Source organism: Phyllostomus hastatus, unplaced genomic scaffold (assembly GCF_019186645.2).
Source record: "Phyllostomus hastatus isolate PE091 unplaced genomic scaffold, TTU_PhHast_1.1 phas_scaffold_21, whole genome shotgun sequence".
NCBI lineage: Eukaryota > Metazoa > Chordata > Mammalia > Chiroptera > Phyllostomidae > Phyllostomus > Phyllostomus hastatus.
Window position 1 is genome coordinate 47,605,680 of NW_025334017.1, and position 21,612 is coordinate 47,627,291.

A 21,612-nucleotide genomic window follows, 5' to 3' on the forward strand; every position below is an offset into this window, starting at 1 on the left:
ATCACATTTCATTCACTGTTTTACTGATAATCTCCACGAGGAAGTGAAAACACCCAGTCAGCTTCCAAGCACAATGAAAACCGTTCACGAACAAAGACGTCAATGAACAGTTACCACCTTACCGTATTTCCAGACAACCCAACTTCAAAGCAATGTCCTGGTCCACTTGGTCAGCTATTTCGGACATATAATCGCTCTTCACCTGCGATAAAAAGGGGGAAACGATGCTGCTTTAAAAGAACACACTTCAGATGTATTTGCTCACTAAATGTTTGCTTCACGTATTTCACGCGTCCCGTGTCGGTGATGACGCTCGATGCGGGATGTGGGGATGAGTTACACCAGAGACCAGCGAAGGAAACACACGGGCCCCCTCCCGCTCAGGAGCCTGCACGGCCCGTGAGCTCCGTGAGGCAGGGCCCAACCCCGGGGCGAGGGGCAGGCGAGCGAACAAAGCTCACCTGAGCTCCTTCCTGCCTCCTGTGTGTCCCCCCACCCCTACCTGTCTTTCAGGAAACCGGTCCCTGGTGCCGGAAAGGTTGGGGACAATGGGCAGCGCCCGAACCGCAGCCGCGCCGGTCGTCTGCCCTCTACTGCTCCCCTCCATGCGGTCGGGAGGGGACCGAGAACCTCCGCTCCCGCCCAGCCCCCCTGGAGACCGTCTCCTTACCCCGACCCTCAGTCCCAGCAGCATTTCTGGACCTCAGTGCAAGACCAGGAAAATTTACATATTCCCAACCCACCTACCTCCACAACCGGGGTGCTCCCACCTATCCACCCACTGTGGCTGATCTGCACAGTCATGAAGCGTGCTTCAAGTCTCACATGAAGAGAAGAATCCAACAGAACCACACGCATGCTGTCCAGCACTGGCTACACTCAGCTGACACGGCCGGTGGACCGGGCGGCCCTAGAGGACCTCCCGGCTCGAGGCCACCTTCCCGGATGAGGGAGCTGAGCCCGTGCACAGGTGAGTGGTAAGGGGGCGGCAGCCGCCGCCGCCGATGCCGCGGAGACCCATGGGCGCCTCAGCCGAGGGACGTGTTTGCCACTCGCAGCGGAGCTCCCGCCCCCCCGTGAGCAGACCTGCCCCACAACGCACTGCACTCGACCGCCGGGTGACGAGCTGTGCCGAGCACAACGGTGGCCCCTCGGCCCGGCGCTCGGGCTCCGGCTGTGCAGTGTTCCAGAACGCCCTGCTCTGCCTCGCGGTCCTCAGCCCGACGATACTTAACTCTCGGCCCTTCACAGAAAAAAGTGCGTTGACCCAGCCATAGAACACCCCAAACCATCACCTCTTCGCCGGCCAGTTCGAGAGGCGTTGACTCCCCTGTGAGTCAGCCTGCCTCCCTTCTCGAGATCGGCCCTGCAGGGACCCCCACGACCTACCAGCCCCACAGCCCACCCTGCCCCAGTGCTCTCACTGCCTGGCGAAAACACAGGGGGACAACCCTCCCCCGCTCTCCGGGGTGACTGCGGGCCGCTGGAGAAGCCGCAGGACGAGAGCCGCTTGAAGTCCCCGAGGTAAACGCAGACGGACAGCCGGGACCGTCGGGAAACTCGGCCACGCTTGCCCGGGCGGTGGGCGCGCGCCCCGCCTCGGACGTGCTCCAGCCGACCCGCCGCCGCAGCTGTTTCTCACGGAGGAGACAAAGTCTCCCGGCGGGAACGACCGCCCCTGCCGACCACCAGTGAGCGCGCACCCCGGCACGCGCGTCTGGCCGGGCACAGCCACCTGCTGGCGCCGGCCCGAGCGCCCCTCCTCTCGTGCATCAGCCCCTGGACCCTGGTGGTCAGTCAGCACTCCTGGCTGAACGAGGGAGCAGATGAACGAATGAACAAACGGTGGTCGAACGGGGGCTCTGGCGCCACTGGGTGCGAACGTTGCTTCCCACGTGAGACACACAAGCATCAGTGATTTCTATTCCTTACACAGAGCAGGCATTTCGGGCTGGTTCGATGGAACTGAATTACTCAACCCACTACATTAAGTACAAAGCTTTAATTCTAAAATCATCTTGTTTACATTTATCTGTCTCTTGTTCCTGCATAGCGAGAAGCACATCCAAATTTAAGAACTAAGTTCCCATGTCGTTGGCAGGTTTACTGTTGAGCTAAAGCAAAGCCACAAGAGACACACCAAGGCCCGTGTGAACGTGCGTGCGTCAGTGAGGCACCGCCGTTCCGACCGAGCCCCTCAGCAACCGGAGGGTCCTCGGCACAGCGGCAGCTCCGCGCTGAGGAAAATGCGCCACCACGAAACTATCTCAGAGACTGATTATGTAACTTTTAAACACTATTCACAGGTGGGAAAATGTAGTCACTTGCTTTATTTCATTCATTAATACCAAATTCCTATTAGCTGCAAAACTGAAAAAGGGGAAATTATAATTTAACAATTGTAATGGGAAATCCCATTTTTACAAATGTGACTTAAAGGCTCTGAGCCCCGGCTGGTGCGCCTCAGTGGACTGAGCACCGGCCTGTAAACCCAAGGGTCACTGGTCCCACTGCCAGTCGGGGCACGTGCCTGGGTTGCGGGCCAGGTCCCTGCTTGGGGGCGCATGAGAGGCAACCACACACTGATGTTTCCCTCCCTCTCTTTCTCCCTTCTCCTCTCTCTAAAAATAAATAAAATCTGTAAAAGAAAAAGTTCTGAGAGTTGTTTTTCCCTTTTTAATAAAGATTTTATTCATAGGGGAAAGGAGGGAAAAAGAGAGGGAGAGAGACACACCAATGTGAGAGAGACACATCGATCCACTGCGCCTCGCACGTGCTTGAGCGGGGACCGAACCCACCACCCAGGCATGCATGCGCCTCGACTGGGAACCGAGCTGGGGACCCCTCACTCTGTGGAAAAACCTCGAGCCGCTGCGCCGCCCCGGCCAGGGCCTAAGCGCCGCCGCCCCCCAGCAGCACCTACCACTCCTGGACCCCGTGCAGCGCGGCCACAGCCTGAGGCCCCCCCGCGGCCCGAGGCGGCTGATGTGCTCCGGCCCAGGACGGAACAGGGCCTCGCACGGGCCCTCCCCGCCCCCGCCGCGCCCTGTGGTCCAGCGCCTCCCGGGGGGCCAAGGCCCCAAGGCCGAGTGCTCTGTGCACAGGCGCCCTGGTGTGGCTCAGGGCTCAGCGTCCCGTGGACCCAGTGTCTGCTGCTTCCATACAACGTGTCACGACTGCCTTTCCCTCCGACTGACTCTCAGCAGACGGTGCTGCTTCCGTTTGTGAGGGGGATGCGACGCACGGAGCGTTGAAGTGTGCCTGTGTGTGCGTACACTTGCTTCGGGAACGCTCCCTGGGCACCGTTCAGGCGGGCCTGCGTGGTGACGCGCACTCTTCCCAGCACGGCTGGCAGCCGGGCACCGCCGCCGCTCCCAGGGCGCGAGCACGAGCCTGCAGGGAAGGGGGCCGACCGCCGAGGAGCGGCCTGGGACTGCGGGGGGTTTCCTGGGGCCAGGCGCTGGGCTGCGCCCTCGCACGTGCCACCTGCACCCCCGACCCCTCCCACCGTGCGTGGCAAGGTCGGCCCTGCGTGCGCCCAGGGCCACAGGGCCGGTGCCCAGCCCCGCACACCTCGGGCCTCAGCGTGGACCCACGCCCCTGCAGAAGGAAGACGGACACCGAGCGGGGGCCCCAGGTCTGAGGCGGCTGCACAGGCGTCCCCGGGGTCCCGGCACCACCACGGCCACCGTGCCGTGTGCCCCCGCCCCCGAGGCTGCGGTCCCTACTGTGGGTGAGCTGCGGGTCGGGCAAACCGGCAGCAGTCTTTCCAGGGAAGGCCTCGGGAAGCTGTCCTGCCGTGGTGGGTCGTGCTGTCCGCCACGTCTCTCACACCACTGCACGTGACGTGCGCCCACGTTTCGGCCCAGGCTTTCAGGAAACAAAGGCTCTTGTTTTGATTTAATTCAATTTTTATTTTATTTTTATTTAGAAGCAAAGCCAATTTGTATTCTAAGGGCATTATTTTGCATATGGACATCGTTATTGCTTTCTAGAGTTACACTCTTACTGTGTAAGCACAAAGAATTAAAACCATTTATAGACACAGAATTGGCACTACCCGTGCATAATGCACATCCTTATTGTTCCCTCAAAAATGTGGACAAAAATATTCACATTATACACAGCACAATACGGTAATCTGTTCTGGTGTCGACGTCACTTTCCTACTTAAAAACACAGGCTGCACTTGCACTCACTGCTGAGGGCAGGTGTTGTGTTGATGAGTTTTACCCCAGTCTGCAACAAAATTAAACACGGGAAACCGCTCACGTCCAGTAAAAAGTATGAATCCCCAAGCACTCCACAACTTATTGCGCATGTCACCTCAAAAACTCTGGTGACCACACGAGATTCTGTCCTGTTTTGCTCTCATCTGAACGCATTGCCAGCTAACAAATGTGCCAGCTGGACCCGCGAGGCACACATGAGACAAGCCAACGAGCAGTCAGCCTGCCCAGCACCTCGCAGGTTTCCACAGGCACGTTTACAGCCTGTGCCACAGAGTGCCCTGATGGCGTGACACTCAGTGTCGGGAGCCACTGAGCGAACACACTCATTTAAATCTTACACTATTCATAGGAGAAAACGACAACTTCATGTAAGAAGACCCAAGCATCCTAAGAGCAGTCTCAAGTGTCAAGTGGTTTGTGCACAAGATCAGTTACTATGACAACTTCTTGACCAAACATTGACACAGCCCTTCAAACAAAGGCCACCACTATTTGCAAAAGGTTGTCAAATACTCACACTTCCCACAAATGCAAGTTCCGAGAGATAAGGAGGAGTAAAACGCTATGTGGCGAAGGAGCAGTTCAATTTCAGAGTACAGTAGGGTCTTCTTTACTGAGCCATTAGTTCTAGCATCAAAGCTTACTTTCACAGGCTCCTGCTCTGCAGTGAACAGGGTTTTAACAAGAGTCTTGTTTATTTTCAGAGTGTGCTGATTATTATCTTTCATAATATTCTAAAATGGGTCAAAAACACCGCATGAATCATTTGCACTGCCTCCCACTCGGGACGGCTTTACATGAGACTGCTGACCCAGAACAACAGCCCGCCCGCCGGCCACCCAGCACCCAGCACCCAGCACATCCACGAACTCCTGCTTTTCCTTGCACCACCACCCCGAAGCACGGGGATGAGCCTTCACAATAGACGACAGCGTGAAGACAGGTCAGTACGTGTTCTCCCTCTCTCTCCCTGGGAATGGTGGTAGAGAGAATCTAAACATAACTCCTCTTTCTCCCTGATCCAAGAGTCAAAGCAACAAATACGCCGACTCTTCTAAAACAGAAAGAGTGACAGAGAGGACACTCAGGGACACTCACTAGCCCCAGTCTAGACCCTCAAGATTCCCCCAGGTGACAGCCGGTGAAATCCCAGACCGTAAGAGACACACACGGAAACGCGCAACTGAGCATGAGTCGGAGCCCACGGACTTCAGATGCTGCAACGCAGATTCAGAACAGAGACGTTCACCCTTAACAAAACGATAAAGAAATAAAAGGCAGAAAACCTGTAACTAATAAGGGCCATAAAGGATGGCCTGGAGGATTTTTAAAAGTATGTGGGGTGGGGGGAATAAAAAATGTAAAATAAAAAAATGTAAAAACTCAACAAATGTACTACACACCACCGTGGTCACGGCCGAGGGGCCTGGCGGCCGGGCAGTCAGAGATCCCAGATCCCAGACAGACAAGGAGTGGGGACCAGGCGCAAGGAGTTCCCACGGACTGGGAAGCTCGAATGGGGACCTGCCCTGAAACCGGAGGGAGTGACAGACAACGAAGAAAAGGCAGCATCTGAGTCAACGACGTCTAAGACGTTTCCAGAGCTGAGGAGCAGGACGCGCACCCGGGGGCACAAGCTGCACCGACGGATAAGGCAGGAACAGCTATGTGGAAAGAGAGAGAAGACATCACGCACAAAGACAAAGAGAATGAGAGCCGACCTCTCAAGAGCACCGATGAAAATCAGGCAGAGAAAACACCGTCCATGTTCTGGGGGACACGGACACACGCCCCACCTGGGCAGCATGCCTCCCCCAGCCCTCCCTGCCGCGGGGCCCCCTCCTCAGGGACCAGTGAGCCGGTCCCGGTGGGAGCACCCGGTATCTCACCCAGGGAGCAAGGCCGCCTTTCCCTGCCCTGACACCAGGCACCCAGTGACACCACCTGCCCTGCGCGTCCTCATCTTCCTGCTCCATCTGGGCCCTCCTCGGTCCGACCAGACCCGCTCACTGTGTCTGCTGCCTCGCAGTCTGACCTCCCGTCTTCCTCATTTCATGCCCAAGTGGCCGGCGTGCCTCCTCACTTGCCGGAAGCCCCTTCAGGACCCAATCTTCCCCTGGCACGGTCATCACATGGGGTGGTCGTCTTTAAAAAGAAATTCTGACCCAGGCATTCCCCAAAGAACTTCTTCTCACTGGCCCCCAGGAAGCTGCAGGAGAAACCTGACACCCCTTTACACACTGCGGTCCCTCTCTCACCCGCCTCACCCCAAGCCACGCTGGCTCAGACCCACACGCACTGTGTCCTCTGCAGTACTCTCCTCCTCATCTGCAAAGTGGGGGACTCCTCAGATGACAGCTCTCGGAGGTCCCTCGAGGCCCACCCTGCACTGGGCGGCAGGCCCCCCGAGGCCCTGTCACACCCTGCCCCAGCAGTGGACTAATCTTTCTGCCAGACCGAGGCCCGGACGGTGCCGACCCACTCATCTGCACTCAGACCCACAGCAGACGTTTAACCGACACTTTCACTCACTCGGAAACCACCAAGTGCGTCTGGCAGCAGAGGCGTGCATGCCGACATCTCTGGCTTCACCAGACGGTCCTGAGGGGCACTGCTCACAAATACTAATGAGTAACGTGTATCGGGTCGGAAAACTGTGTTGGTTCGTTTATGTCACAAATATTTACTGCCTAACTAGTATCTTAGGGGGCAAAAAGCAAGCTATTCTTACTGTAAAAAGGTCCATTTTGGCTTTTTTATGCAAATTGCTATTGAAATTGTACGGGTGCAGCTGGCTCTGACGGTGAATTCTACAGGGGACACGTCTGCTGATGCGCAGCCAGCGTAACCACACTGAATGACAGCATGCACAACGGACGTGTCACAGAGGACTCCCTGTCACACGCAGTGTCTCGTGAGGGCTGCCCGAGCACAGAAACCTCCCCCAGATGTCAGAAGTTCTTAACCTCTCGCCAGTCTCACCAGGGCCACACAGTGACAGAGTTGTATTCTCCCAAATGTTAGGTTCAGCCGAATTCTCAAGTGCAGCTACGTAACAAACGGGATTCAAAGAGACGAAGAAGTATATTAAATCACCCTCCCATACCTGCTGATAGAAGAAGTTCAAAGTTGGCTTGTCTTCAGTAAACTGGTTGAGAAATCCTTTCGGCAAATAACGAATTCTCAATTCGTATCTAAAAAATAATTCACAAAACAGAACAATGAGAAATCAGTCAACTCCTCAGCTCGTCGTCTACAATTACAGTATGATGGTGAGTGCGGCACTGACAATTCTCTGAAACAGTGTCTAAAAATAAGGTGAAGATAATCGATCTGGCAACGCTTCACTTCTAAGCGCGACTCTGCAAGGAGAGAGCGTGATGCACACCCCAGACGCCCCCGGCCTTTCGGCCGCCCCGCCGGCCAGGGCCCGCACGCATCCCCCGACGGCTGGCACTGCCGCGCAGAGCCGCAGCGCGGGCCCGTCACCCACCAGCGTCACGCACCAGCGCCACCCACCAGCGCCACGCACCAGCGCGCTGCGAGCTCCGCCCCGCGAGCAGCTGTGGTCTGCTCGGGGCTGGGAAGGATGGCAGCCGCGGGCCGCGGGCGGCCGTTCGACTGGTCTGCGCTTTCTGACTAGGAGGAGGAACGCTGCTATGAGCACCCTTTCCTCCGTCCTCTACGCACAAACAGTAGTTGTCTGCTCAGGAAGCCCGGCCTCAAGAATGGCTGAAACAACAAAGTTCCCCAGAATGCTCTGTCTACCTATGACGCAGACTCCGACGCGTGTCCCTGGCGGGCACACCCGCACCTCTGAGGGGCACCCCCAGGACACTGACGCGCTGGGTGAGGACGAGCACACGCTCCCGGCAGCAGCACGGATGGGGTTCTCGTGCCTCTGCACCCTGGCCTCTGCGTGCACAGTGCTCCTCCCCATTGTAGTCACGCCGACACTGGTCTAGTGCAACAGTACACAGTGGTTTCAACCGGCACTTCCCTGATGAGTGATGAAACTGGGCCAATAAGCTCAGTTCGTAACTGCTGGTCGTCTAGCCACAGACGACCGGAAACTGACCCCTCTCCGCCCTGTCCGTGTCCGGTGCAGAAGCATGCAGCACGTGCTCCAGGGCCGGCAGGTTTGGAAGCCTGTCCTGTTTTTTGGAGATGCCACTCCCAAACATGTCAGGGCGTCCCACTATTTGCTGTCCTACAGCTGTGAATCCTTCTGAAATCTCTTGTTGAAGTCAGTGTTACACCAGCGTGCTAGCCTTCCAAATTAAGGCATACACATATGGAATATCATTTCAAGATAACATAAAAAGCTGTATCAAAATCCAATCTAGACCTTCCTAAACTATCATTTTTGTTTTCTTTTGTCATCTTTGAGAGAGGACACCTTTCCTCTACATGAAAGATTCTTCTCCTGTGAAGACCTGAGGAAAAAGTCCTCCCTTGCGGAGCGAGAAGCTGTGGACCAGCAGCGAGCAGAGGCACACCGAGCGGGAGGACGTGGCCCACGTCTCGGTAGCAGTGAGGAGGGCTGCCTTTTCCGACTGCTCTGCGGAGCCCGGACCCTCTCAAACGCCCAGGGAGGCTTCCCCGGGACCGGCCCCCGAGCCCTGCTGTACCACCTGCAAGGACCAGCACTTCCCCAACGCGCCTCCGTCTTTGTGTAACTGACCGACTCCCTCAGAAGCCACACTGGCCGCCACTCCAGGTAGGTGACTCCAAATAACTGAAATGGTTATCGAAACCCACTTAACTAGAATTATCAAAGTACAAACCTTTTAAGTTTAAATCTACTTGATAGAAATCTCTCAACACTGCAAAACACTTTTTGCTGCACTATCAACGCGGTATGGTAGTACTGCAGCTGAACCTTTCTCTGGCTGACTGGGTCCTACCGAATACCACCTACCTACCTACCTGTCTCCCAGGGGCTCCGTGGCGGGCGGGCTCCCTCCGGACGGACTGGGAAGGCAGCAGGGGCCTCTAGGGCAGGGCAGGCTGCCCCGCAGGGCTCTGGGCTGCCCACCTCCCTCTGCCGCTTCAGTTTTACGTGCCGTGCCGTCCTGCCCCAGTGACGCCTCCCCACCACTGTTCCAGGTTTACTTTGCTTTTTACTTTATAAAAGCGCACCACACTGTATGTCATGCTCTGGAGCTTACAGATGTGTAAGATGGAGGTAAAATTCACCTAACAAAACACAACCCATTTTGAAGTGTCCCATTTGGAGGCACATGGTCCTGGGATTTGTGCTTGTCACTCGGTGTTGTGAAGCCAAGACGCACCCACACTGATGCATGTCCCTGGAGCTCACCGCTCCGTCTATGAACGTTCTGCACCTCGGCGCCACACAGAGATGCAAGTCTCTCCAGGACAGGGCGCGGAGTGAGGCTGCAGGACCGTGGGGCCTTTAAAACCTTAGTTTTCAAAGGGATGCTACGCTGTTTTCCCCAACGGCTTTTACCTATTTTTACCTTCTCCCCAGTAGTGCGGACAAGATGTTGGGTCCACAGCCTCTCCAGCTACGGACCCTGCCAGACAACTCACTTCCTGCCAACCCCACAACGTGAGCCAGAATCCCCCTGTGGCCCCAACCGGCGTCTCCCTAACCGCTACCCGCATGCCCCGAACTCAATCAGTAGTGCAGTCAGGAGGCGACAGGGTCTTGCTGTGGGTACTGGCCCCCGCTCTGTTCTTTCATGAGATGCCTTCATGTCTCTTGCTCGCGCCTGGAGCTGTCCGCAAACTCCACATCGACTGGTGCTTCTGCTCTGACCCCACCTCTCGTCGGCCACACGTGTCGCAGATGCCTTCTCCCAGCTGCAACTCCATGCAGACGGCATAAAAAGGTCTACGCTGAAACCTCACAGGACTGGAAACTGGCACCACCCATTCCACGAGTCTGGGCACTTTCATTTAAATATTAAGACCTTACTTGTTTTTGCACTTTTAAAAACGTATCTTTTGATAAACAGAATGTCTTAGCCTCTGAAAAGGCACATTTGCTGCTCTCTCCTTTCACGGAGAACACTTCGGGGGCGTTGAGAAGATCCTCCCACTCCAGAGCCAGCACGTGTCACTCAACTGCACTTCCCGCTGCGCTCCCTCTTTGCCCATACTCGGCCCAGGCTGCAGGGACGGCTGCGTGCTTTTAAGGTGGGCTCTACCCTTGCCGTTCCTCTTCTAACAGGAGAGCTGTCCATCACACACCAGCCCTGCCTTCCCCACCGACTGGTCCTGGCGGCTGGGGCAGGCAGTCCTGCCGAAGCCAGTTCCCGCCAGGTCCAGGTGCTGCAGGCCAGCTCGCTGAGGCGCCTGAAGGAAGGGAGGCTGAGTGAGGAAGCCCCCTGCTTGGGCTTACTTAACCCGGGGAGACCCTACCGCAGGCAGCACGGCAGAGCTGTGGGCCTGCCATCAGCCACTCTGCGAGCCCAGCACTGCCGTTTGAATGCTAAGCCCTTGCTTCTCAGAAGTCAAGACAGAGCTGGCAGTCCTCACACGCCCGCTGTGACTGAAACCGACTGTCGGCCAGGCAGAGAAAACGACAGCCCCCGGCTCTGCTCTGCTGGGGACACGGCCCTCCCAGGAGGGGAGGAGAGACAGCCGAGTGACGGGACTCAGCTTCCTCCTGGCCACCACGGCAGCTGCAGGACCCGTGGGGGGGCGGGGGGGTGCTGCCGAGCCTCTCTGAACCACGGCTTTCTCGTGAGTAGCACGACCAGCGGAGAGCCCCTCCTCGATAGGGCCATCCTTACGAGAACGGATGGCTGACGTCTGCGCTGGCCCACGCCTGCCACCTCATAGACAAGTGTCCCCAAGGGGTCCTGTGTGGTTCCTGCTGAATACGAGCCACCACACCCTGCCGCAATTCTGTCTCCTGGCTTGTCTTCCTATTGCGTTACTGCTGATTCCATTTTCACTGGAAATTCTTTACGGGGTACCTGCTGCGTACCGGGAGGACCAGAAACCAGGAACAGTGACGCAGGGACTCAGACGCAGAGGCACTGAGGGAGAAGGAAGCTATCAGCAGGCGGAAAGGTCCGGGACTGCCACAGGGCAGAGGGGACAGGGAGCCCTCGCCCCAACCGAAGGGAGAGCCCAGCCACGCTGGAGAGGGCCCAAGGGCCAAGGCTTCGAGGAGCAATGTGCTCGGCTTGCCAGGCCGCAGGCCAGCGCGGCCAGTGGGGCGCGTGAAAAGCTCCCACGGAGGCTGAAGGAGACACGGAGGTGGGTGTGCCGGCCAGCGATCACGGAGCAGAGAGCAGGGGCGAGCACCAGGGGCCCCCAGAGACTCGGGCCCGGGCTCTGGCTGGGGTGAGGAGCTCCTAGGCGCTGGCAAGCAGCACTGACTCGCACATTTCATTGGTTCTTTGCATTTTGAAAGATCCGCGAGCACATTCGGTGAGCTCTACCTTCAAACCCTATCCCTGCACGACTGCTTCCCGCCCCTCCTGTCAGGACCTCCCCAGGCCACCCTCCTTCGGGACCTCTGCCTGGGCTGCTGCTGTGGCTGGGCTATGGCTTCCTGCGTCTGTCTGATCGACTGCGCATGCCACGCCACGGGCACAGAGAGAGGGGAAGAGTTTCCCGGAGCAGCCCCCAGGCATGAGGGCTAAGCAGAGGAGCGGGGGCGGTCCCCACGGCCAGGCGGCCCGGTGCCCGGGAGGCCGCGTGAGGACAGCACTGAGAAAGCAGGGAGGCACTGGGCCCGCTCCTGCACACCAGCGGACAGGGGGGCCGAGAGGGCTCCGCCGGAGACCCCCAGCAAGCTGGGTGTTTATTCTGAACCAAGAATTATTTGGGGATGTGTCTTTAAACTGGTTAATATACTGTTATGTGCCAAATTCTATATTTCTACATCAAAAATAAATACATAATTTAAAAACTGATCACTACTGTTTGTGTCCCTTCTGCTTTTATTATTAGAAGGTAAGTTTTATTCTTTTATTAACGTTGTTTATACACTTTAAGAAATGTCTTCAGGAATTTACAGGTTTAAGGCTATATCTAGTTCTATACTCACTAAAGTCTTGGAGAAATCAGTGTCTTGTTATGGTGAGGGTAGCTCCTACATCCCTAATAATGCTTTTCTGACTTAAAACTTCCTCCACAGGCTATTAACAGAGCAACGGTAGCCCGCTGGCCTCCCTGGCTGGCAGGCAGTGAAACCGTTTGGTCCCCGCCTACTCCGCAGAGGGAGAGCGCCCACGACGGCCCCCGGGGAAGAGCCCACACTTCGGTGCCGGCGCTCCCGGGTGACGCATGCAGAGCCGCTCCGCAGAACTGACTTCGAGACACACGCGTGCGGGGCACCGGGTCTCAAGGCGGAGCCCAGCTCTTCCTGCAAGCCACGGGAGGAGGTCTGGGCTGCGCAGCTTCAGCTCTTCCGAAGAGCAGACAGCACGAGGCCCTTCTCAGTCGCCCGCTGACGGCCTGACCACGCGCTGTCAGGGACCGTGCATTTCTGTCTAACGCCGCACTGACAGCTTTAATTCGGACCTCCTCTGCTCCGCCATGCATCCGGCATTCTTCTACATTTCCATTAGAAACAAATCGGTGCTTGTCCCTATTTTTGCTTTTATAGACGATGACTATTTAGACCTGCCCAGCTTCAGGGCTGGCATTCCTTCCCGCGTGTGAGACCCGCATCAGAAACCACCCCCCCGTCCCTGAAAGGTGCCTGAAGGAGGGTCTGCCAGCAGTGGCCTGTCTGAGCAGAGCACCGGGGTCACCGGGCTCCAGTGGGCGCGGCTGGACGGCAGCCCGCCGCCGGCTCCTCTTCCTCACCGTTCCGAAGGCTCACTCGCTCTCTCCTTGGCACCGACTACCACTGTGGAGAACTCTGACCCCTCCCTCCTCTGGTTCCTTCCCTCCTCATCTCTGTCTCTTTTAGGCAACACTGCTGTACCGCAATGTGCCCAAGCGTCCATGTAGTCTCACCGATCCTGTTTGGGGTTCTGTGCTAACCCTGTACTTGAGGACCCCTGCCGTTCATGGACTCTAGGAAACTCTCGGCCATTATCTCTGGTTTACTTCCTCCTCCTCCTCCTCTTCCTCCTCTTCTTCTAGAGCTCCTATCAGGAACGGACTGACCTTCTCGTTCTTCCCGTCACGTAAACTCGCTTTCCCACTTCCCACCTGCCCACCCCTCTGGGCTGTGCGTGGGGCTCGTTTCCCCCGACCCGAGGCCCCGGTCCCTGGTTTTTCAGCTGTATCTCCCCTGCTGTCCCTCACCCGACGACTTCTAGAACTGCTGCTGGGCCACTGGTCAGGAGTCCCCTCTTCATCAGGGATCCCTTCTCTACACTCCCTCTCCTTTCAGATACGCACAAGCACCCGTATCAGGCGCCCACTCCTGACAACCCACACGGGAATCAGCTCCGTCTATGACCTCAGTGTCTTTCACGACTTCCCGCCAGACCCCACACCGCCCTCGCGGGCCGGCCACGCCTGGCGGCATTCTCAGCAGCCTAAGGCGACCTCACCGCTGCCGGGTGGGCGCGCGGGCTTCGGAGACGGGCGCGAGCAGTCAGATGGCGGGGTGCCGGCCAGGGCCGTGCCGCAGACCGCCTGCGAGCGCACGCGCATCGATGCGCACCCCCGTTCCCACGTGGAAAAGTCTCCACCCCGGAAGGTTCGGGGAGAGCTGAGTGACACGCACGTCCCACGGACCACAAACACGCAGATGTAAACAGCATGGGGCGGCACAGCCCCGGGCCCTTCACAGCCACTCGGGGGGATGTCCCCCCACCTTCCTCAGGGCCGCTGCCAGCAGCAGCCTCCTCGCCCTTCGCCGCGCAGAGCCGGCCGACGTGACGTCCCACCTCACCCAGCGGGCGGTTCTTCCTTCTGAGGACTCAGGCTCCGTGGAGTCCAGCGGCGCCTGCTGAACCTGGCCTGCACTGAGGTCAGAGGAACTGGCTTCGAAGAACAGAAAAAACTCCCTCCCCGAACACTGTATGGAGCACTGAGAACGCCATTACGTAAGTGTGCCCGGGATGCGTCTGCATGAACGAAGAGGGCACCGGAAGTGTGCCACAGAAAAACACCCGCAGGTCTTGGTAACTGGCTTTTAGATAGGCTTCGTTTTTTAACACTTACTTGATTAACTGACTAAACAGCTGGAGGTGAAACCCTCACCAGCCATTGATGTGAACCAACCGAGGTGTGTCGTCACAGAACATTTTGTTCACGCAGTTCCTGCTATCAGGTGTATCTGGAAACACAAGTCTGTTTCTTCAGTAAACTCTAACTGGAGCTTTATGAACCTAAAATGTGACTTTTTCTCTGGGAGTGCCTGCTGGGCCCGGCCGCTTCGGGGAACCGGCTGACAACACCTGACGCCCTCTCCAGCCCCACCCTCCGCCCCTGGGGCGTCGCCCACCAGCACGAGACCCCGAGGTCACCAGTCGGGCTTCCCCGCCGCCGGGACGACCTTAGACTTGCGATTCCCCACCAGCGGGTGGGGTCACTTCCCAGCGATGAGAACCCCTGGGAGAGAACAGGGCGAGGACAAGGTAGGGCGTCCTTCAATGCCCCTGGAGTCCCTGGTTGCATCACAACAGCCCGAGTCCCCGGGAGACCCTTCCTGCTGCTGCGATGTCCTCCGTGAGCATCGGACACCCAGCCCGGCACCACAACACGGGCGATGCCGCCCAGGAACGAGGCCAGCGGCCTGGCCGCCTCAGGGGCATCAGCCCGCTGCACAGAGGGATGTGGTGGGACGGGCGGGCAGGCAGGCCGGAGCTGGGAGAGCGGAGTGGCAACAAAGCAGCAGAGGCCAGGGAGGCATGGCCAGCAATCGGCCATCCCAGCGGGAGGCGACGAGCAGGCCAGCAGCCAGAAGTCAGCAGTGCCCCAAAGACAGGTTCCACAGAAGTGGAGGACAATCCCAGGTGGACGGTCACCAGCCAACCTCACGCGGCAGTCACGAGGACAGCAGCGTGACAGGTCAGCACAGGCGCTCGCCCTCTGGTGTGGGACGCAGCACAGACAACAGAGCACGTGCGAATGACAGGAAGCAGGTGTGGGATCTTACTTCCACTCCTCCGGTGGGTGCGCGAGCTCATACTTCTCCCGCACGCTGGAGACGCCCATGTCCAAGTGCAGCCAGTGGACCTCCTCTGACCGCAGGTGGCTGAGCCGGAATCCATAGCAGGCCACGTGCTTTACCTTGTGACTGTCCACTATCTTCTGAATGATGCCCTAGAAACACCCCCCGACAGAAACGACCGTTAGAGACAAAACACTGCACACTCGAACTTGACGCGATGGGCACTTCTTTTCGTTAATGACCAGAAACCTCGGGTAAGGAGTTTCAAGTTAATAAACTACTTAATTCTACCTGGGAATCTTTTTTCTCAGACAGTGCTGTTATGAACAAGGAAAAGTCAAAACAAACAGAGGCCCTCTCCTCTCCTGTGCAGATAAGCAAGGCATGGAAACGCAAAGCAGGTCTGCGGCCCGCCCTGAGCACCACCCCCACGCCTGCCAGAGCCCACTGGCCACCCTTGGGGACCACTGTGCTGAGTGAGGGCCAGACCCAAGGAGCGGTCACACTTTCTGAACTGAGGACAGCCTACTCTTGGAGACCAGGATGCAACTAAGGCCACTGTTTAAAAGCATGCATTTAGGAACATACAATTAAGACCAGATGCCTGACAAAATCGACGCTGTAGGAAAAGTCACCTGAAGCTGGGCCCGACCACTCTGTCTGCACTCCAAAGGCTGACGGGCAGCAATCTACACCAGCCCCCACACTTGACAAATGGTCCTGCGGCCCACAGCTCCACAGAGGAGGGGAGGTGACCTTTGAAGGGAGCCGCTGGGGGGCTTCCCAGAGAAAGCAAAGCCTCTACTGGGGCTCAGGGAAGGAGAGCAGGAGGCCCGGCCCCACCCTCGCGGCAGGGGCGGGGCGCTCACGAGCGTGTGTGTGTGTGTGTGTGTGTGTGTGTGTGTGTGTGTGTGAGAGAGAGAGAGAGAGAGAGAGAGAAGAGGCCCGCAGGACGGCTCGCTCAGGCGCATGACGAAGCCACCTGCTGCCCTTGCGTGAGGCTGTGTTAACCACAGTCCCCGAAATCTTCTCAGTCTTTTAGGCCATTAATAGGGGTTTTTAGATGATACTGACACTAACATGAAAATGTCTACTAAAGAAAATCATCACTGGTTTATAAAAATTCATAGTTAACTGACTCTAACGTGTAACTTAACATGTAAGACACACCTGAGCACACTGGTGTTTCTTCATCACAAAGTCGTGTGTCAACGATACAACTGGGGGTGCCCCCGGCCTGCCCCTCAGGAAGGACAGACACCCATGCCACACACAGAAACCGGTGGGGACCCCGGGTGTCCACACCCAGGGCCACTCCCGCGTGGTGCTCCCGGTGCCCGCACGGGGCCCACCGCCCACGCAGACGGCTCAGTCCCGGGACGAGCTTCGTGTCAAACACAGGAGAGGGCGGGAGGAAGGGCAGAGGACAGAGGCACAAACGAAGGGCCAGGCTGGAAGAGGCAGAGAGAGCTTTACGAGGAAGAATGCTCACAGGGACAGGAAGGATGGGAAGCACTGAGCGAAGCACAAAATGTCCTTCTAGCTTTGTATTCCAGGCCAGGAACTTGTGACAGGGCCACCATGAATGGTGGGGCAGGCTGTGCCCTACCGGAGGGCTCCCAGCCAAGGGAGCGGGGCTGGGGAGGGCTGAAATCCAGCCCGGGCTCCGGGGTGGGGGATCTGCCCAGAGGAAGGGACATCTTTTCTGGTAACCCTCTCAAAGGCGACTCCTGCAGCTTCTCCCCACCGACACACAGATCCCTGAGCTGCACAGGACGAGAGCTGGCGCCTCGTCCAAACTCCCACAAAGGCGCCTCTGTCCGCCGCCTCGGCTCTGCCCACGCACTGCCAAGTGTGTCCCAGTGCAGCGCCCTGCTCCAGCACGGCCCTCTGCTCCACGGCGCCCGCCACTGGGGCCTGCCTTCCTCCTGGTCAAGGCTGCCATTCAAGCCTGTGTGCCAGTCGTCTGTCGCCGTGCACCTGTCTACCCTTCCACACCGGACACAGAGCAGGTGCAGGGCACAGACCACTCCTCGGACTTGTATGTGCCATCAGCACCCCAGCAGCAATCCCACCTTCCCTGGCTGCCCTCCCTGATGACCCCCGAGAGGCCGCCCTACCCCCCTGAGTGCCCTGAGCTCATGGGGCCCACACTGGAGCCCCCAGAGATCAGGGAGGCTCAGCTGCAACTGTGGCGCTTACTAGGGAAAAGCAGGTTCTGGGATTCAGAGCTGTACGGAATGCACAGAACTTGAGCCGTCTCGCTGGATCATACTGTCTGGAGACGCCCAGAAGGACTTCAAGAATGGGTCTGTGTGACAAAACATCACCACACCGTAGCATCTTGTACTAAATGAGGTTGCAACTTTGACTCTCCACTAAAAACTGAAAGCGGTAGGTAACACAGAGACACACCTTGTTTTTTAATCCTCACGGGAGGATATGTTTATTGATTTTAGAGAGAGAGAGACAGGGGGAAGGGGACAGACAGACATTGATGAGAAAGAAACATCCATCAGTTGCCTCCCACACGTACCCCAACCAAAACTCAAACCCACAACCTAGGCATGTGCTCTGACTGGGAATCGAACCCTGCAACCTTCTGGTGCACAGGACAACGCTCCAAGCAACCAAGCTGCCAGGGCAGGGCAGGAGCTGAATTAAATTTAGAAGTTGAACTTCCTAGGACTTCTGCATCATTTGTGGCACCAAAACCCTTTGGATCCAGAATAATCAGCCCTCTCTCAGAGAGAACAGCGCACACAGTAACACACACAGCAGCAGCAGAGGCGTTCCGAACAGCCAGCAACGGAGAGGGACCGAGAACAGACGCAGACACGGGCACTGTCGGGGCCGGACACGGAAACTGCCGGGAGTTCGTTCTGGACACAGGACAGCTCCGCTCACAACATTCATCACTTCCGCAAACGCACAGAAACCCCAGTGTCTGTGCATTTTCCCGCTCCAATCAGAAAGGTGATTGTAAACAGATTGCAAAGTCACTTTCCACTGCGGTTCCTACCCACGCCCAGCTTGGCAGCGATAATTTAATACCGATCCAACCAAGCGTGCTCCCCTCCAGCAAACTACGGGGACTGAGTGTACTGTGTCCTTTGCTCCCACAAGTTCGGATAATAACACCCACCTTCCTCTAGTGGTTCAGGCAGCACCAACAGCTGACAGTGTCTGACAGATGGGGTGGGCAAAAGGAGGGTGACAGTGGTTCGTATGGAGGCAGACACTTGTCCCCTTAAAGACGAGCATGGACTAAGTGGGAAGCAGGAAGGAGGAAGGTCTCCTTTAACACTGATCACAGTAAATGCTTCCCAGAATTTTACACACCAAACTCTGTCTTCCAAAGCCCCGGGGTTACCTCCCACTCCTCGGTCTCGGGAGCCTGTCCGGGGGTGTGCAGCTCCTAGAATTCTCTGTCCAACTCTCACTCACCCCCACAGGAAAGCCTCCTTTCCCAGTCAACTCCCACAGCCGGGGCTCCTTGGGCTCCCGGGTCGCCAGGACCCCTCAGAAAGCACCTTCTGCACTGCCGGGCTGTGAAGGCCACGGCGGCCTCTCCCCGCAGATGTCCCCTGTGCCAGCGGGGACCTCCTGGACCCCCAGAACGTCGCCAAGGGTCTGAGGTGGGCGGGACATTCAACAACTTTGAAGAAACTACCCTATTTGGAGTTATGAAAATACCTTCAAAATCACACTTTCCAGAAAACAACTTTCTTATTTCACAAGTATTAGAGACTGTCTTAATTGCTTTGTTTCTTTGTATCCTTTGAAGAACTGAAAAGAAAACCAGGGGACTAGAAAAACTACAATAAATACAAAAACTACAATAAAAATAAATACATAGTTACATAAAAAAAGCAAAAAAAAACAAAGTAAAAAATAAATTTAAGAAAACAAAAAAGCAGGAGAGAAAAACAAGTCACTGGTGCTACAGAAACAACGTCTGATGCGGTCACTACTCTCCGAGGAAGCCTCACAACAGCCTGGACCCTGGCCGGCCCCGCGTGAGCGAGAGGAGCGCTGTGAAGGAGAAGCCAGCGTCTCTGCGGCTCGGGAGCGGGAACGCTGCTCCTCGTAAGCGCCGCCTGTGCCCCTCCCCCCACCCCGGCTGTGCCCCCAGGACGCTGCACTCACCCTGACGTCGGTGGCGTCTCCGTGCCTGATGATGCTGGCCCACGTAGTCGGCTCACTGTTGCTTTCAAAATAGTGAAAGACTTTCAGCACTCGCTCCATGGCTCCCGGGGAGCGCTCCGCACCGGTCCCCAGGTGCGTCTTGGTACTGGAATTTGGTGTGTGATTCAAGTTTGGGTCCAGGTAAGCAGCCGCCATTATCCTGCTAGATGCTAGGTACCTGTCATATTCTGTAAGAAAGAAAATAATTTTCACTGTACAATATTTGAAATCTACTGACTGAAATGTGACACGTTAATCATTACCTTTACCCATTAACAGCACTGTTTCGTGTTCTCTCTCTGTGCTGGAGGAGAACGGGGACCTGACCCAACAAGATAACAATCACTGTACCCCCACTCCTGCACACGGGGTGGAACCGGAATCACAGCAGCACAGTATGTATTACACAAACTACGAAAAGGCCAGGAGCCCTATTTCAGCTGTCAAAAATCCACTCCACCACCCTGGCTGGTGTGGCTCAGCGGACTGAGCACCAGCCTGCGAACCAAAAGCTTGTTGGTTCCATTCCCGGCCAGGGCACCTGCCTGGGTTGCGGGCCAGGTCCCCAGCAGGGGGCGCACGAGAGAAGCAACCACACACTGATGTTCTCTCCCTCTTTCTCCCTCCCTTCCTTCTCTCTACAACGTAAATAAATAAATCTTTTAAAAACCCACTGTATTACCTATAAACAATGTGGCTAACCCCCTTTTAAACACAGCCTTTAAATCTGCGGGAACGTCTCACAGGAAAACCAAACGTTAATTTTGTCACCTGCTTTCCAGAACGCGTCCGTGAGGCCCGAGCTCCGCCTCCCCACAGTGACAGCCCGTGGGCAGTCATACACCCACCGGGCTTCGGGGACCAAAAGCCGAAGACGAAACACAGCCCTCCCGCTCAGTCAGCCCCCCGAAGGGGGTCAGAGACGTCGCGACAGAGCAAAACCGAACCCACGCACAGAAACACCGGAATTTCTTTATCGCGCGACAGGACTTCCACGTGAGGGTGAGGGAAACGCCGGGGCAAGGCACAGACTCCCCCGGGGAGACCCCGCCAAGCCAGGGGGAACAGTCCCTCTGGAGTCCCGGCCACTGTGAGGCCCTCGCGACAACAGGTGGCAGCGGGGCTGCCTGGTCCCAACCAAAGGGCATTTGCCAATTCTATGTCTTCAAGGTCCTGAAGATCCAGAAAGAAAAAAAAAGCCTCTCATGAGAGAGAAACCAGCCGAGTTCCGAGTTCCGGCAGACAAGTCCGAACAGCGAGCGCGCTGCGGGGCGCAGGACCCCGGTGAGAAGGCGGGGCGGGCCCGAAGCCCCGCCCCCGGCCCCGCCCCGAGGCAGCCCAGCGCGGAAGCGGGCAGGGAGGGGAGGAGGCGCCCAGCAGACCGCGCACGCGCCGCCCCTGGCAACTCCAGGAGGGTCCGCACCGCGGAGCAACAGCCCTGATCTGATCCACCCAGAAAGCGCCACACCCGGTAGCAAGTCACCTTTGCAAGGGAAATCTTTACTCAATAAGCACGTGAAACATTTGCCAAAACTGACCACGTGCTGGGTGAAAGAGAAAGATTCAATACAAATGAAAGACTAAAATTCCTCAGAGTATGTTCCATGTCTGGAATTGCGCTGGAAAACAACAAAAAGATAACCGGAAAGCCCCTAAATGTCTGGGAATTAAGCAACGTACCTCAAGTAACCCACTACCCAAAAAGGAGCTCAAAGTATTCTGAACTGAATGATACAATGAAAAGAAATATCGAAACTGGATGCTGCCCTGACTGGCATGGATCAGTGGATAGAGCACCTGTGGACCACAAGGTCTCCGGTTCGATTCCCGGTCAGGGCACAGGCCTGGGCTGTGGGCCAGGTCCCCAGTGGGGGGCGTATATGGGGCAACCACACGTTGAGGTTTCTCTCCCTCTTCCTCCCTTCTCCTCTCTCTCAAAATAAAAATATAAAATCTTTTAAAAAAATGATGTGGATAGAATTGTTCTTAGATTAAAACATATACTATTAAATGCATATTTCAGGAATGGAGATTGGAAAGCAATTATCTTAAGTAATTAATACCTAACAGTATGATTTAGAAGCTGAACAAAATGAAGTTATTTCTTTGAAAAGAGTAATGCGACTGACA

The 21,612-nt window shown here is 56.6% G+C and overlaps 1 protein-coding gene across 7 annotated transcripts in view; it reads right to left on the bottom strand.

Moving 5' to 3' along the window:
- The window catches only part of PTK2 (protein tyrosine kinase 2), a 134,664-nt gene that overhangs the window by 71,891 nt on the left and 41,161 nt on the right, over nucleotides 1–21,612 (bottom strand). For all 7 annotated transcript variants that reach the window (XM_045861381.1, XM_045861380.1, XM_045861383.1 and 4 more), the window contains 4 exons: nucleotides 19,444–19,670; nucleotides 15,280–15,446; nucleotides 7,339–7,426; nucleotides 123–202 (listed from right to left, as the gene is read on the bottom strand). In XM_045861381.1, coding sequence (XP_045717337.1) covers nucleotides 123–202; nucleotides 7,339–7,426; nucleotides 15,280–15,446; nucleotides 19,444–19,638 — 530 coding nt within the window. In that variant the 5' untranslated portion in view covers nucleotides 19,639–19,670. The remainder of the gene's footprint in view (nucleotides 1–122; nucleotides 203–7,338; nucleotides 7,427–15,279; nucleotides 15,447–19,443; nucleotides 19,671–21,612) is intronic.